General features: G+C 45.4%; 1 protein-coding gene across 2 annotated transcripts; it reads left to right on the top strand.

The window, feature by feature from the left end:
- The first annotated feature begins 816 nt into the window (after nt 1–816).
- Cox18 (cytochrome c oxidase assembly factor COX18) lies at nt 817–10,340 on the top strand. Of its 2 annotated transcripts, none has more exons than XM_021162860.3 (6): nt 817–1,225; nt 2,495–2,595; nt 5,340–5,503; nt 5,829–5,950; nt 7,434–7,541; nt 9,889–10,340. In XM_021162860.3, the coding sequence occupies exons 1-6, from the start codon at nt 902–904 to the stop codon at nt 10,063–10,065; spliced, it is 996 nt and encodes a 331-aa protein (XP_021018519.1). In that variant the 5' UTR covers nt 817–901; the 3' UTR covers nt 10,066–10,340. The 2 variants fall into 2 exon arrangements, with proteins under 2 accessions (XP_021018519.1, XP_021018517.1); XM_021162858.3 differs by having other exon boundaries at nt 5,826–5,950.
- Nucleotides 10,341–17,634: the final 7,294 nt, after the last annotated feature.

The following is a 17,634-nucleotide window of genomic DNA, read 5'->3' as shown; positions in this document are numbered from 1 at the left end:
GAAAAACTCAACAGTTGTTAAAAAGCCCTGTGCATTCCATTTAACAAGAAGACAGTGCTCCCGTTGAAGCAAAATTGTGCTGTTGATGGAATTCATTTTGTAAAATGAAAAATAGTATTTTTCCCTGCTCCTTGTTACGATGGTGATTCTTCTTTCTTTCTTTATTTATTTCGGTTTTTCGAGACAGGGTTTCTCTCTATAGTCCTGGCTGTCCTGGAACTCACTCAGTAGACCAGGCTGGCCTCGAACTCAGAAATTCGCCTGCCTCTACCTCCCAAGTGCTGGGATTAAAGGCGTGCGCCACCACGCCCTGCGATGGTGATTCTTCTTTTCAGAGGCTAGCCTGCAATACACAATAGATCCGCCTACCTCTGCCTCTTGACTGCTGGGATTAAAGGCGTGCGCTACCACTCTGGGATTCTGCATTCTGTTTATAAAGGAATACAAAATGCTAACCCGAACAGATAAAGACATTTAGGTCTTATAAAGTAGAGCTGCCTAGGGGGATAAAGGACGCAGACTTAACTCTGACCGAGCCAGAAACACTATTCCCAAAGTAGGTGTTTCAGCAGCGCGTGGAGAAAACGGAGATAGATGCTGCGCGCCTTGGGCGGAAGCAGCCGAGTCACAAAAAGTACTCAAACCACAATTTCCTTGAGTGGAAACTGAAACTCAACAGCAAGGCAGTTTGCTCGCCCCGCCTACCCCTGCAGTTCCGGTTCCCGCTCTGAGCTCCACCCCAGCTCGGTGCCGCGTGGGAAAGGCGGAGTCTTACGTCATCTCTAGCGCGACACTGGACAGGGCTTTCGGCTGGGAGGGTCAGGCGTGACCTCGGGCTCGCGCGTGCGCATAGCCTCCTGATGCTAGTGCTCGAGTTGGCGGCCGTCCGCTCTGTGTAACCATGCTGTGCCGGTCGTGTGCCGGGTGGCTCCGGTCGCTGCCCACCCTGCGGCTCCGGGCACCGGGATCACCGCCCGCCTGGAGCAGCGCGCGGCTCCCAGCCCTTCCGGTATGGGCGGCCGCGTCGGTGTCTGCGGCCTCTCCAGGCGGCTGGTATGAGGCCCTGGCAGCGTCGGCGCCGGTGCGCACGGCGGAGGAAGTGCTGCTGGGCGCGCAGGAGGCCACTGGCCTCCCCTGGTGGGGCAGCATCATACTCAGCACCGTTGCCCTGCGCGGTGCTGTCACTCTGCCCCTGGCCGCCTATCAGCACTACATCCTGGCTAAGGTGAGGGGCGTCGGTCCCGGTGCTGCCTGCCTGCTAGTGTTAACATCGAGGCTAAAATAATTTAGTTAGCATTGCATGTTAAATGATGGGTGGTGACTCGAATACCTTCCAGTTCACCCGACCTACCAAGTATTTATTCGAAATACAAGTGCCTCCCAAATTTTCGGTTGAGACCAATATTGAAGAAATGGCACGGAGGAACCTGTAACATTAGGGTCATAAACATTTTAACAGAGTCTGCAGCATCATTTGTCACTATTGATACTGCTCTTTATTACTAGAAAGGTATCACTAAGCAGTTTCCAGACATATTCTTCCTCTGGGCCTACCACCTACTACCCTGTATCTGATGGATTGAAACTTCGAGTTGGCCTTTTAGGAACTCTGTTCAGTGGAATTGGTATAACATCACCTTTCCATGGCTGTGCCTGGGGGTGGGGTAAGTCAAGATTTTAAGTACTTTGAGTCACAGAGGATTGCCAGGGAGGGAACAGCAGCATTGAGCCAGGAAGTATTCACAGTGAGGTGTTAACACTGGAATGCTGTTTTCTCTCTCCTGGGAAATGTAGGGATGGAACAGTAAGATCCCGGATGCAGTTTTCATTTACTCGAAGTCCTATGGAGGAGGTGCTGTTAGATAAGCTACATACTGGGAATCAGGATTTCAGGTTATGCACAGCCAGAAACATAAAACATCAGGTACCCATAACCAAGAAGTTGCAGTTGGTTTAACTCAGTGTGGTTGCCAAGATCACGCAGATAGATGTAAGGCAGGAATTTAAATTTGGGGCCAAAGATACTTTAAGCAAACTAATATCTAATAGAGTTTTCTTAAATGTTTTCGATTACAAGTGTGATAGTAAACATTTGTATATGGTCTAGGGAACAGAGACTAGAACTGTGAGTTTGGTTGTCCTGACCAAATGCTGAGTGGGGTTAGAAAGGGATTATGTGGTTTGTAGGTTATATAGTCTATCCTGGAGGCATTACAGAGCAGGGACAGCAGCAGAGTCCTTGGAGGAACACTGCTTACTGGCTTTTTATACAGCTCACGCTCGCATGCCTGGGGCTGGTGGCACACAGTGTCCTGTGTTCTTCCATGTCAATTAGTGATTAAAAAATGCCCCATAGGCTAATCTGATGGGTGAAATGTCTTAGTTGGAGGCCCTTTCTCCTGGGTGTGCCAAGTGGACAGCTGAAGCTAACTATGCAGTGGTTATCAGTAAAGATCCTTTATGAACTCATCAGACAACTTTTTTCTTTAGTTAGGTGGAAAACTTGCAACCAGAAATAAAAGACATCGCCAAGCGCCTTAACCAAGAAGTTGCAGTCTGTGCCCGTCAGTTTGGATGGTCCAAGAGAGTGGCTAGGTATGCAGCTTTGTGTCTGCAGTCATGAAAATGTGTGTGTGGTGTGTGCGTGTATACACGGTTAGGTATTCTTTTGATTGGTGTATTCATATTAGTCACTGTGCTGCATGGTGGTTTTATGTATTGGAATGGAATCAAAGAAAGGAAGAAATAGGCGTTATCCCAACTTCTGTGAAGCTGAATGGTCCTCCCATCTCAGCCTCTCTCTCAGCTCTGAGATTACAGGTGCAGACCATTGTATCTGGCTCTGTATGTCGGAATATGACAGGGTTTCATGTGTACCGGGGATGCCCAGTAGTTAACTGTACCCAGGAATGACCTTGAACTTCTAATCCTCCAACCCCGACCTCCCAAGTGCTTAGATTACACATTTGTGATACCACACCTGGCCTCTGTTCTTGGGAGCCACTGAAAAGATAGAGTCAGTGAATTAAATACTGTATTAAGATTTGATGTAAGTCAGTGGAGCTGGGCAAGTAATGTGCCACCATGCTTGGCAAATTCTATTTAATGTGAGCTTTGTCATCTTTATTTGATGCTAATACAAACTTGACATTGCACTGAAGAGCTGAATCAGCAATTAAGAGCACTTGCTTTCATTTGTTTATTTGTTCATTGATGTTTTAATCTGAGACAGGGTTTCTCTGTGTAGCCCTGGCTGTCCTGGAATTCACTTTGTAGATCAGGCTGGCCTTGAACTCAGAGATTCGCCTGCCTTTGCCTTCTGAGTGCTGGGATTAAAAGCACTGGTCTCTGTATCTTGCCTAAAGAACACTTATTGCTCTTTTGGAGGGCCTAGGTTTGATTCTCAATACTCACATGGTGGCTTATGGCTGGCTGTGGCTTCAGTCCTCGAAGTATCCAGTACCCACTTCTGACCTCTGAGGGCATCAGGCATTCATGTGGTGCAATTAAATACATGTAAGCAAACCACTTATACACATAAAATAATAAAATAAATCTTTTTTTTTTTTTTTGGTTTTTCGAGACAGGGTTTCTCTTTATAGCTCTGGCTGTCCTGGAGCTCACTTTGTAGACCAGGCTGGCCTCGAACTCAGAAATCCGCCTGCCTCTGCCTCCCGAGTGCTGGGATTAAAGGCGTGCGCCACCACGCCCGGCTAATAAAATAAATCTTAAACAAGAACAGCAAAGAAAACTTGACATGTAGGGAAACATTGTAGCTAAACAGTTGAGGCAAGACATTAATCTCAGTACTGTGGAGGAAGACTCTCTTAAGTTCCCCCAGCCTGTTTTACCTAATGAGTTCCAGGCCGTCCAGGCTACAGACTGAGACCTTGTCTCTGAAAGAGAAGAAACTAGAAAGTGTATGTATTAATGCATGAAACATAAAGCCTTATTTGTTACATATAAGCTTAAGTAAGCATGGTGTTTTGATATTTTTATGAAGAGAAATCTGAGAGCTACAGCAGTGGACCAGGACCAGGTGAATAGTTAGCTGTCCATTTGGGTTGTAGACGGCTTGATGAAGTGACATTTATGATGCCTTCCTTTCCTGTACTACACTGGTCCATTTTGTTGGATGACCTAAAAATTTTAAGGACCCAGATGTGCAAGTGTACATAGAGAAAGAAAGTATAGATAAAAGTAGAAGGGCCTAGAACATATGTCTTAGTACTGTCTAAGTACTGTCTTAGTTCAGCATATTACAAATTGATTAAACTGAATACACCAACTAAAGGCTTATCTTGTACTAAATGTGTATGATATGAGATTGAATATGAGGAAGAAACTGGGCAAGGTCAGCAGTGGGCACACAGGAGGCTACCCTGGGCTAGTGCTACCCTCCCTGCCTCAAAAAAAAAACCAAAAACAAACAAACAAACAAAAAAATCCTCCAATAATCCTCCCTCAAGACCTTGACCTAGAAAGTAAGACTTAACAGTCAAAAGCAACAGTTTAGTGTGGCTGCACGCAATCCCGAGATCCTGGCACTTTGGAGGTGGGGATGGGAAGGGTAAGGTAGCCTTGACTACCAAATTCAAGGTCATCCTGGGCTGTCTGAGGCCACATCTCAGAAAACCACTAACATAATTGAGCTGGTTGTAGTGCTGCATATTTTAATCTCTGCATTTAGGCAGCAGAGGCAGGTGAATCTCTAAATTCAGGGCCAGCTTGGTACTGACTGAGTGCCACCAGCCAGGGCTCACAATGAGACTCTGCCTTTCAAAAGCAAAAGAATCTGATTTGGTGAACAGATTAACATAACCCTTGTTGGGAAGTTGATTGAAAACACTGGAGGCCATTTTGGCAGTCTCAGAATATACACTGTTGGAACCCCCAGAACAGAGGAGCTATTTTAGGAGGTCAAGTAATAGTGTTTGCCTGAACTACAGAGTTAAGTAAAATATGCTTTCAGCTGTAATGTCTGTAGTTAAAAATGTGTTAAACTTTGTTGGTCTTGAAACCCCAGTACATTTTCTTTTTTCTTGATTTTGAGACAGGAGTTCACAGATAGCCCAGGTTTGCCTTATTAAACTGGCTATGTAGCTGGAGCCTGGCCTCAAGCAGTTAGAGACTGTGGTAAATAAAATTATTTTTTAAAACCTTATTGGCTAGAGGTCATTAGAGACTAAAGCTGTAGTCTGACAGTATCAGTAGAAGGCTGTGTGCCTTCTGCTTAGTGGCTGTCTCCTACTGGTTACCACGGCTTAAACCCTTTTCAACCCTTCGGCCATCGCCACAGACTGCTGTAGGGTGTCATTCCCTCTCCACCTTCCCCGTAGACTCACCTACCTGAAGAACATGCGGAGACTTGTCTCGGAGCTGTATGTCCGTGACAACTGCCATCCTTTCAAAGCCACGGTGCTGGTCTGGGTCCAGCTTCCAATGTGGGTCTTCATCTCTGTCGCCCTCCGGAACCTCAGCACTGGGGCCACACGTTCAGACGGTAACTATTGCAGAAACCCTCATCTCTCAAAATCTTCAGGGTTGCATCCCAGTAGAAAAACAATCTTAGTTTTTATAATTACCATTTATTGTCTTCCTTACATACAGAATTCAGAGTCATAAGTGTAAACACACAATCTGTGTTGAGAACAAAAACTTGAGAAAATGAAACACAAAAAAATATTGACTATAAATAGCTTGAATAAAAAGGATGCAGATGTTTGAGTGAGGCACTCTGGGAGTGTTGGGCTGCTCCTCTGTGTATGTTCCTGACAGTTCTCAGCTGTTCTGAGCATTCCTGTTTTGTGTATCAACTGTTTCAGCAGGCATTTCTGTTCAGGAACAGTTAGCTGCTGGTGGGACGCTGTGGTTTCCTGACCTCACCGCAATGGATTCCACCTGGATTCTACCTGTCTCTGTTGGTGTTGTCAACCTACTGATAGTGGAGGTCGGTGCCTCACATTGGGGTTGCTGACCACTTCAGGCACTGGGATTGCCTGCTCTGGGGGCAGGAACTGTGTCATGCCTTCCCTTCCAAATAGCCATGCACGGCTGCAGCACCCAAGGATATATGAATCCCTGTTGAAGAAAGAAAAGATGGCGCTAGAGAAGTAGCTTGGTAGTGAACACTGGCTGCTCTTGAACAGGTCCTGGGCTCAATTCCCTGCACCCACATGGCTGCTCACAACAGACTTTACCTTCTGTTGCTGGGATAAAGTATAGAAACACATACACGAAAGTACTGGGTTTGTCAGTCACTCTTCAGTTACCCACAGTAACTGCTGCTGAACTCCATGGCACCAGGCACACGTATGGTACATAGAAAACTGAAGTCATCGGTGAACTTTTGTTGGGGAAAGACGTCATGTGTAGTATAAATGTTCTTCCTTAAGAACACTCAGTGTAAGCCGGGCGTGGTGGCGCAGGCCTTTAATCCCAGCACTCGGGAGGCAGAGGCAGGCGGATTTCTGAGTTCGAGGCCAGCCTGGTCTACAAAGTGAGTGCCAGGACAGCCAGGGCTACACAGAGAAACCCTGTCTCGAAAACCCCCCCCAAAAAAAAAAAAAAAAAAACACTCAGTGTGGCTCTGGTTTGTGTTTAGTGACTGTCTGGTAGTAAGAAGGCAGTGATGGACGGAGGCTGAAACGAATTACTGTCAGTGCTAACAAAGAGCTCTAACTCAACACTGCTGTGTGCCAGCGACTGAACATTTGACATGCATTACCTAGTTCCAACCAACCCTGTGAGAATTACACGGTGGTTACTTCACTTTTAGGGAGGGATAGCAGTGCACAGAGTTAAAGCTTGTGTGAGATGATAGTCTCTGGGATACAGGGCTGCCGGATGTGGGGACACCTGTCTGTAATCTCATCACCTGCTAAGTGAGCCACTCCTGAAGTCAGCAGCAGCAGCAGGAGGAGGCTTGCCTCTGCATCAGAGCCCTGCTTCACAGGCATGGAGGCTTAACTGGTGTTCCCAGCCTTGGAGATAGACAGTTAGTTATGTAAGTTCATTGATGTTGAAGTTGTTGTGTTCAAGTGCTGGGTATGGAGGCCACGGCCTTGTACACACTAGGCCAAGTGCTATGCCATTGAACCACAGTGCCAGCCCTTAAAGGTACTGATAGAGGCTAGTCTCAAATCAGCTTTTAACAGACCATGGCGGTCCACGCCTGTGATCCCAGCTTAGACAGTGTTTGAGGCTACCCTAATCTATTGAGTGAGTTCCAGGCCAGACAGGGCTGTGCATAGTGGAACCCTATCAGAGGACACCAGCTGGTCACAGATCCATAAGCTAGAAATGACTTGGAGTTGCTGATCCAGTTTATCAATGCAGGGATTATAGCAGCGCCTTAAAGCCTAGGCGTCAGCTGGTGTTTTATTTATCTGATTTAATGTGTGCTTTAGTAATCGTGGTGTGTTCTACTTCAGATTTTTGCTCTACAAAAAATTGGGACGTCTCGTTTTCAAATGTATGTTACAAATTTTGTCCGAGCTGTATCCGTGTTGATGATTCCAGTTGCTGCAACGGTACCCTCGGTGAGTAACAGCATTGCCTAGGACCATGAGGCGCTTCCATGCCTGCCGTCCTGCCTTGGGGATTCCTTTTACCCACGGGACCCTTGCTGTTGAAAAGGATTGCATAACTGTCGTCTGTATCACTGGCTGACACTGAGCACTGCCTATAGACTGAGTCACCTTTCACGTGGATGTGTCCAGCTGTCCTGTCACTCCCTGCTCCCCGTCCTCTATTTTAATCTGACAACACCTCCATAGTCAGGTCGCTACCTACTCGACTAGCTAAGACATTGAACAACTTCCATATAGACTGCATCATGGACTAAAGTACGTAAAAGAGGAAAAGTCCATATGGATTCCTGAGGACATCTTAATCTTATGTGTTACTGTGGCCTTGTTCACTTGTCTCTGTTGAGACCTAAGCAAGGTTTTGAAAGAAATGGAAGAACAATTGATTGTTCAGTCTTTTCCATGGTTTCCACAGATACTTTAGAAGTTGTCAGAAGTGCCGGGCATGGTGGCGCATGCCTTTAACCCCAGCACTCGGGAGGCAGAAGCAGGCGGATTTCTGAGTTCGAGGCCAGCCTGGTTTACAGAGTGAGTTCCAGGACAGCCAGGGCTATACAGAGAAACCCTTGTCTCGAAAAGCCAAAAAAACAAACAAACAAACAAACAAACAAAAAAAAAGTTGTCAAAAGCCATGTCAGGCTGATTTTCATCTTTACTCCATGCCAACATGAAGCCAGTAATTGGCATTCAGTGGCTGGCATTAAGGTTAGATGAGCAGGTAGGAACTTCCCACTGTCCTTGGGGATCCACAGTGATGTGATATTGGTGTGAAAGTGTATTTTTAAGTTGGTCCTTGGGTGAATATCTGTCACCTGTGCAAAATAAGCTTCCATGTATCTGAAGCCCACCTGAAATGGTGGCTATTACAGTGCTTTCCCCTGGGGGAGCATTGCTGTAAGATTTTGTGTAACCCCAGCACAGCGGCTGAAGAAACCCCTGATGAAGCTGGTGTGCCAAGGATCGAGCTCAGAGTTTATAACAGATGTGAAACGGTGTCTTAACTCTGACCCGAGTCCAGAGTGGTCCAGATAAGAGATGAACTCCACAGGGGCATCCAGAGGCCTGCGGCTGCTTCCTGCTCTGTCACACACTGCCTCTGATACGTGTCCTCGTGGCCACAGTGTTCATGGTGCCTGATGGAGCAGGTTAGGTTGCAGACAGCAGAGGGTGCCTCAGGTACACATCCTTCTGAGAAGCATTACTAGGTGTCCCACGGAAGAAGTGTCCTTATGTCACATTTAATCACATCTAATTTAAGAGCCTAGAAAGTATGTATAGTGGCTTTTTAGATATCATATAGCCAGCAAAGTTAGGGTTTTGTTTCTTAGCAACAAAAGGAATTATGTAGATGGCAGCTTATGGTTCCATCTGGTTGCCCTGAAAAGTGTGGTGAGCTAAAGGCTTGGCAGTGCTTGTGTGAGCTGAAGGTGGTGTCCAGCCACTGTCCCAGCTACTCAGAATGTGACACGGTGCATGTGTGGTTGTCACAGACAGCTTCCTAGAGTTGGTTCTCCCCTCCCCCATGTGAGTTCCAGGAGTTACACTTGTGTCATCTGGGTTGGGGCCGAACACCTCTGCCAGCTGGTGCACCGTGCCGTTTGTAGGCATGCTTATTAATGCACCTAGTATGTCACCTCGAGTCTCCCAGTGGAACCGTGAGGCAGGCCCTCCACAGTCTCCCTGAGTGATGAGCCTGAGCATGGGAGGGAACTTGAAGCTGACTCTGCTCCTCGGGCTGCCAGGCGCCTCAGGTACTGACTGTGCCGATCTGCCTTTGGTGTGTCCCTTGCGGTCTCTCTGTGGGTGCTGTGTTGTGCTTATCATTCTGTACAAATGCTCTCAGAACAGCACTCTGAGGTGGGAACAGTTGCTGTCCCGTTTATAGGTAGGAAACAAGCAAGAACAATGACCAATACAAAGCCGGAGGATAGAGAACAGGACTCAGACTTAGCTTCGTCCATTCGTGGCTCACCAGCCACATAGTTTTACTTCCGAGACCTGACTGCCTTCTGATGCTCAAGCAAAGCATGAGACACATGTATGTTTACAAAATCCATGTATGTGTAGGAAACACATGTGTATAGGAAGGCTTCAGGGCTTAGTCTGAAGTGCCACCCTGGGTTGTATCACAAAAGAAAGTTGATAATTCTGTCTTGAAGAACTAAAGAGAAGTCCGTCCTGCCGACAGAGGAACTAGTTCACGCTGTCTGTCTGGTAGCTCTCTCAGAATGCCAGTGCTCTTTACTGACCGCCAAGCTTGGCCATGCAGGCCAGCTGCTGACCCATGTGCTCTCTCTAGGCGCTTGTTCTCTACTGGCTGTGCTCCAGCCTCATGGGCCTCACACAGAACCTGCTGCTGCGCTCCCCTGGATTCCGCCAGCTCTGCCGGATACCACCAAGCAAGTCCGACTCAGAGACCCCGTACCGAGACCTCGCTGCTGCCTTTTGCGCCAAGTTCCTTTCAAGAAAACGATGAGAGTCCACTCCCAACACCCTGGAAATAATTACAAATGTCACCGTCAGTTTCATGCATTGAATTTAGAAGTCTATATTTAAATATCATGAAGCACTGTGGGAAATTCAGATGTATTTGACGTTTAGTAATTAAAAACTAAATATTCAATTGTAAGAGTGTAAAAATAACATAGGATGCCTGACCTTGTTCATAAAAATCATAGTTTTGCTGAGAACAGGATTAGGTCCTGTATGATCTCTACCCAACTGTCCACAAATAAAGTTTTGTAAGTTAAAGGCTCTGGTGAGATAATTTCTTTCTTTCTTTTTTTAAGGATTTTGTTTTATATAAATTATGAATGTTGTTCTGGGGCTATGTGCATCTGTGTATAAGTGTGCTGGAAACCAGACTCTGGAAAAGCAGTATATACTCACCGCTGAGTGTCTCACAAGCCCTCCAGTGAGGTAACTCAACCACTGAGCCGTTTAGCCACCTCTCCAGCCCGTGAGATCATTCTTTTTTTTTTTTTTTTTTTCGATTTATTTATTTATTACATTTAAGTACATTGTAGCTGTCTTCAGACACTCCAGAAGAGGGAATCAGATCTTGGTTGTAAGCCACCATGTGATTGCTGGGATTTGAACTCAGGAACTTCAGAAGAGCAGTCGGTACTCCTAACCACTGAGCCATCTCTCCAGTCCCCTTCCCCCCTTGTGAGATCTCGGGTAAGTTCACGGGTCATAGAAATCGTAGCTTCAGCTCTTGTGGCATTCAGGAAGCTGACAGTTGTGGGTGATGGATTTAAGAATAAGTTCCACAGGAATTCTTCGTATGTTAGCGTAGTAGCTGATTCTGAAATCCCTGGGGCTCAGAGGCCACCACACAGCTGCAGCTGGGTATGTTCCCTGGTGTTCCCAGCGCTGTTCTGCAGCTGCCAGGTCACAGGGAGAAGAGATTGCTGGGTACAGTCGACCTTGATTTTTGGTAGATTTTTGTACTTAACAAATCTGCCTTCATGATAAAATGTATTCACATCTGCAGATCAACATTTCTAGTACTTTTAAGGTCATTGGTGAAGAAATTGAAACACTTGATGAGTCAGCAGAATTCAAACTGGCTGATGCTGGACAGGGTTCTGAGCTTGCTGCCTTCATGGTTCTGAAGCCGAGCTTTTCTCAGTCCTTTGCCTCCTCTTCCCTTTTTCTTCAGTTACATTTTTTAAAACTTTGTGTGCCTGCATGTGTGTGCACAGATGTGACACATGTGTCGTAATGAGCGGTCAGATGAAGTCGTCGTTTCTCATCTTCCCTCCTGTGGGTTCCCTGGAATCTAACTCAGGCTGGAAGACTTGGCAGCCAGTGTCTTTACCCACTGAGCCATTTCACTAGCCTTTTCTATCTAACAGGCCACTAAGTGTCCTGCGGAAGTGTCCATCCAATGCTTGGAGGTATAAGGAACGTGATGTGCCCTGGGGTGGCGGGGGAGGGGGGTATGTACATAGATTACAGCAGTATTGGCAGAGGGCTCCATGTTCCCGAGCCATCAGTGTGTTTGTCTGTGAACAGAGATGCCAACAACTTGCAGGAATCTAACCCTGTATGTTCCCTAGGAGCTGTGACTCTAATTCATGGCTCAGTTCCTGAATCTGGACCATGGCCGTGGCGTATGCACAGTAAACCATCCCTGTCTGACTGAGATCCGTGTTCACTAACTGTTGAGTTGAACGAAGAGAGTTCACTAGTTGGCTACCCAGATGAATCTTCATTCATGATGATGGTGCATCTCAATAAATCCATTGTAAATTGAAAGTCGAGTTGTCTTAGGGCTTTACTGCTGTGAACAGACACCATGACCAAGGCAACTCTTACGAGGACATTTAATTGGGGCTGGCTTACAGGTTCAGAACGTCAGTCCATTATCATCAAGGCAGGAACATGGCAACTTCCAGGCAGGGGTGTTCAGGAGGAGCCAGGAGTTCAACATCTTCATCCAAAGGCTGCTAGCAGACAGTCTCCAACGTGGGTAGGAGGAGGGTCCCATTGACCACCCCTACAGTGGCACATGTCCTCCAATAACGTCATACCTCCTAATAGTGCCACTTCCTAGGCCAAGCATATTCAAACCACAAGTCAAACAAATACATACATACCAGTATCCTAGCCCCCAGAAGGCCAAGGCAGGTTGCACAATTGCTAGACAAACCTAGCCTAGATACTGTATGGAAAAAGTGTTAAAACAAACAACAAAAACCCATGGCACTGTGGCTTCCTGTCATAGTACAGGTTTTGTTGGGGTCCAGGAATCACCTCACAAACCACATGAACACCGATCTCAGTCAGACAGGGATGGTTTACTGCGCATACACCACAGGACCAGTCGCCCAGGGCCATGGTCCGGATTCGGGAACTGAGCCATGATATTGAATTAAGATTCTACAGAGTTTTTAAGCCCCAAATCTACAAGTGTCTGTGCCAAGTTATTTCACCACCAGGATTTAGGGATGGGGAATTTCCTTAGGAACATGTCTTTCTCTTTGTTGCATAATTACAATATCCTGCTCCCATGGGTTGTGGGTAACTGACAGGGGACTTGCCTTGTCTAATATTCATGTTCTACCTTGTCTACAAGGATGGGACTTGTCTAACATTCATGTCTTTTTTTTTTTCTTTTTTTTTTTTTGTCGGGGGGAGGGGCAGTGGGTTCGAGACAGCTTTTCTCTGTGTAGCCCTGGCTGTCCTGGAACTCACTCTAGACCAGGCTGGCCTCAAACTCAGAAATCTGCCTGCCTCTGTCTCCCAAGTGCTGGGATTAAAGGCGTGAGCCACCACGCTTGGCTTAACATTCATGTCTTAACTTGCCCATGAGGATGTGAGTTGCTGATGTAAATCTTTCTTCCTGCTAAGTAGGATGTCAGTCCCCAGGGAGGGCTTGAGAACTTAAACTTTACTAGACCACTACTCAAAATAGATGTCTTATTTCAAGTAGTTGTTTCTATTGGTACATGTATCTCTCATGCTGGGCTTCATCCTAGGGGTAGCTTATAAAGGCACATACCATAAAAGCTTATATATAGGTGCAGGGAATGCTGTTGGGTGGTGGATTCGGGTCCAAACTTATTGTGGGTAACTATACAAAACAGTTATATGGACTTCTATCATGATCAGTTTCTAAGGGCACAGACCATAACAGAATATGGCATTAGACAGTTTCCTAGTAACAGCAGGAACATATAAGAAAGTTTCCTTATGATGGCAGGCTAGCCAGGTAACAGTTACCTAGGCCTTAACATTCTACATAAGTCATTCGGTTTTGCTTAGTAAAATTGAAAAATCAGATGCTGGGTCATTGTAAACCAGCAACTGCCTATGTTGGCACACAATCAAAGAAACAGAAATACGTTCCATCAATATGTAGTAAAGAGACACGGGAATTCAAACTGCTCTCGGGTGGTGCAAGAGTCTCAGTAATACGCTGGCCCTTGCTGTGACATCACTGGGCACCGCTCTGACATTGCCATCTGGTTGAGGGAAATCTCCCCTTTCTCTACCACTTGTAACTCAAAGATGTAAAAACTGAAGGAGTACTGAACTCGATACTGCCAGAAATGTACCTGGACTTTCCTTTCCCAATACAGACCTAGCAAGCCTTTGCAATCCATAGGGTCTTAGCAATAAAACTGTTTTTTACACATGAGTGTAGGTGCCTTCAGAGGCCAGAGACATTGGATGGACTGGAACTGAAGTTATGAGTTCTGAGCCACCGTGTGGGTGCTGGGGACGGAATTCAGGACCTCTGCAAGAGCAAGTGCATCTTTTTTGACCCTAAAACAATTAAAATGACCTTAAAAAAATTAAATGCTGCCAGGCATGGTGGCGCATTCCTTTAATCCTAGCACTCGGAAGGCAAAGGCAGGCGGATTTCTGAGTTCGAGGCCAGCCTGGTGAGTTCCAGGACAGCCAGAGCTACACAGAGAAACCCTGTCTCCAAAAACAAAACAAAACAAAGAAAAAAAAAATTAAATGCTGCCAGAGAGTGGTGGCACATGCCACGTGTTCAAGGCCAGCCTGGTCTACAGAGTTAGTTCCAGGGCAGTGAAGGATACACAAAGAAACCCTGTCTCAAAAAAAAAAAAAAAAATCATTAAATATAAAAGTGACAGCAGTTTTAAAGTGTGTGGACAGGAGCTGTCTGTCTCGTGAAGTCCCAGCTGGCCTTGAAACCACTGTGTGGCTGAGGGTGACCTCGAGCTCCTGATCCCCTATCTCTACCTTCTACCTTACTGCTGGCTAACAGCAATTTCTTTTTATTGTTCTCAGCCAGGGCTACATAGTGAGACATTGCCTCAAAACAAACACACAAACAAGCAAACACAAAACAAAGTAAAATACTTCATGGGTCAACATAAGCTAGCCAAATGCCAATAAGAGATTGAAAGAATCCTTTTGAAGATGTCAGAAGAGTGAGTGTCCACAGACAGTTGCTTTTGTTTACAAATATAATTGAGATTTTAGAAGCCCTAAGCCGGGCAATGGTGGTATATGCCTTTAATCCCAGCACTTGGGAGGCAGAGGCAGGCAGATTTCTGAGTTTGAGGCCAGCCTGGTCTACAGAGTTGAGTTCCAGGACAGCCAGGACTACACAGAGAAACCCTGTCTTGAAAAAACAAAAAACAACAAAAAAAATATGTTTAGAAGCCCTTGTCTGTTAGCCATATTGGGCTTAAAGGCTGGAGCTGAGTTAGTGTCTCAGTGATACAGGGCTTGTCCTGCATGTACAGACCTCGGTTCAGTCACCGAACTGCATACAAATAAAAACTTCTCCTAGAATTAAGGACTGGAGTTCTTATTATCTACAGACGAGAGTTAATCATGACAGGTTTGAGGGAGCATGCTATAATTTGGAATTTCTGGGCTTCTGCGTAAGATCACTGAGTTCTAGGCCAGCCTGGGCTATTTAGTAATCTCATGTCTTAATAAAATAAAATAAAATAAATTGGGCTGGAAAGATGATTCAGTGGTTAAGACTGCTCTTCCAAAGGTCCTGAGTTCAGCTCCTAGCAACAACATGGTGGCTCACAAACCATCTGTAATGGGATGTGATGCCCTTTTCTGGAGTGTCTGAAGACAGCCACAGTATATTCACATACAATAAATAGATAAATCTTTAAAAAATATTTTTTAAAAATCATGAAAACCCATTTTAATAATTCTAAATGTGTTATCTAGAAGCCCAAGAAAAATCCATAGAAAAAAAAAATCAGTGACAGATAAAAATAAAGCCCTACCTATGATTATGTTATTTCTTTCTTAATCTTTAACATGAAAATTTGGTGGGTGGAATGCTCAGAAACATGGTATGTGTTATTCCAAATTTCAACTCAAGTAGAAAGTTTGATAATATTACAAAGTTAAAGAATGAATAGAGAATTAGCTTCAAAAGGTTTTGCTCTTATTTTTAAAATTAACTGTAAATGTGTATATAGGGAGCCGACTGCCTGTAAGAGTCTGTGTCTTCAGAGGCCAACGGAGGCTGTCAGATCCCCTGGAGTTAGAATGACAAGATCATGAGCTGTTCTGCAAGAATTAACATGGTCTTAACCACTGGGCCATTGTTCTGGCCCCCTCATCAGCTTCTCAGAGAGAGAAAGGAAAGACAGATCTTGATCCATATCTTGGATTTATAGTTACATTACATATCCCAGCACTATAGATGGATGGTAGTTCACTTGGCCTCAAAATAACAAGGTTCAGTGTTTTACCACTGAGCTGAGGGTGTTCCTATCATCTCCGAGTGGAGGACAGTTTTTTTTCTTCTCTCCATGAGCATCTGAAAGATGTAGCATCCCAAGAGTCTAGAGTCATCAGTTAGCCAAAAGCCAGCTAACAGTGAATTCAAGCAAGACAAGAGGACTTTGTAACAGGACAGTAGGAAGCCCTGGGGCCCAGCGACCTTGACTGAAGGTCACTGGAGGAATTCATTCCAAAGGAGAAGGAATTAGAAACTTTAGAACTTCCATAACTAAATTGCTCTTACTGCATCATTTTTGAGCATTTTTGTCGTGGGGTTAATAGTTATATGAGTTGTTTGTGTGGCCATCACAAATTTCTTAATGTAAACCACCACGAAGATCATATTGAAAATATTATAAAAAACATCTGTTTCACAGTTGTCTAGATGTTGTAGACAAAAGACTGAAAACTTTGCCGGGTGTGGTGGTGCATGCCTTTAATCCCAGCACTTGGGAGGCAGAGGCAGAGGCAGGCGGATTTCTGAGTTCCAGGCCAGTCTGGTCTACAGAGTGTCCTGGTCTAGGACAGACAGGGCTACACAGAGAAACCCTGTCTTGAAAAACCAAAAAAAAAAAAAAAAAAAAAAAAAAGACTGAAGACCTCTAGTTTTTTGTCCTGCCTGTTTTCTAGCTGTGGTCTATAACTCCAGGCTCAGAAAGCCTACTGTTGCATGCGGCTTTCTTCCTTTCTTTCTTCCTTCCTTCCTTCCTTCCTTCCTTCCTTCCTTCCTTTCTTTCATGTTTTCTCTGTATAGCCCTGGCTGTCCTGGAACTTACTTTGTAGACCAGGTTGGCCTCGATCTCAGAAATCCCCCTGCCTCTGCCTCCTGAGTGCTGGGATTAAAGGCATGTGCCACCATGCCCGGCCTCTGTGAGCCTTCTTGACAGTGCTGCTGAGGCGAGTTCTTCAAGCTTACCTTGCCCTTACGACTCATCCCTATGGTATTGGTCTTGTTTTAGAGAAGCAGGACTTCTGGGTGCTTGGGAACAAAACCATTGGTGGAAAAATAAAATAGAAGGAAAGTGTTCCAAGAAATCAACCAACTCCTTTTGTTTTATTGAAAGGGGGGCAGGGACCCAAAGAGGTTTGTGTCTTTGCTGGATTTCAAAGGTCCAAAAATACTCTTTTAAACAGGTTACTATGGGAAACTGTTTAATTTCGGTGTTTTCCCAGTCAGAGATTTCAAAGGCAGGCTTTGCTCTGACTCTTGCTAAGGCAATTGTTTTTGCCTCAGACAGAAACTGGGAAGGCAATCTTGATTTTTTTTTATTTGGCTTTAGTTTTCTCTTCTACACAAACTATATAATCTTAAAAACGTAACAGGAAGCGTATCTAAGCGTACTTCTCCTGTCACCTCCGTGTCCCTGCGTGTTCTGACTTTTGTACAAATGAAAACTTTAAGACATTTATTCTCATGATAGCCTCAGGCTTTTTTTGTTTGTTTTTGAATGTCTGTGAATAATGGATGCTTCTGAGCATGCGGAATATTAAAAACAGAATCTGCGTAAAGTAGAATTTGTAGCTGTTTAAAATCTACTCTGTGGCCTGGTGAGATGGCTCAGCAGGTAAAGGTTTGTCACCACGGCTGACCACTTACGGTCCTCCTCTAGAACCCATACAGCCAGGGAAAGCTCCACCTCCACATTGTGAGGAGCCGCCCTCACATTTGCCATTACAAGATGGCGCTGACATCCTGTGTTCTAAGTAGTAAACAAATAATCTGCGCATGTGCCGGGGTAGCTTTCCACTCCATGTGCTCTGCCTTCCCCGTGACGACAACTCCGGTCGATGGGCTGCAGCC

The sequence above is a fragment of the Mus caroli genome, unplaced genomic scaffold, assembly GCF_978045245.1.
Source record: "Mus caroli unplaced genomic scaffold, Mus_caroli_1 scaffold_4, whole genome shotgun sequence".
In the NCBI taxonomy this organism is placed as follows: Eukaryota; Metazoa; Chordata; class Mammalia; order Rodentia; family Muridae; genus Mus; species Mus caroli.
This window is presented reverse-complemented; position numbering and strand designations above follow the sequence as displayed.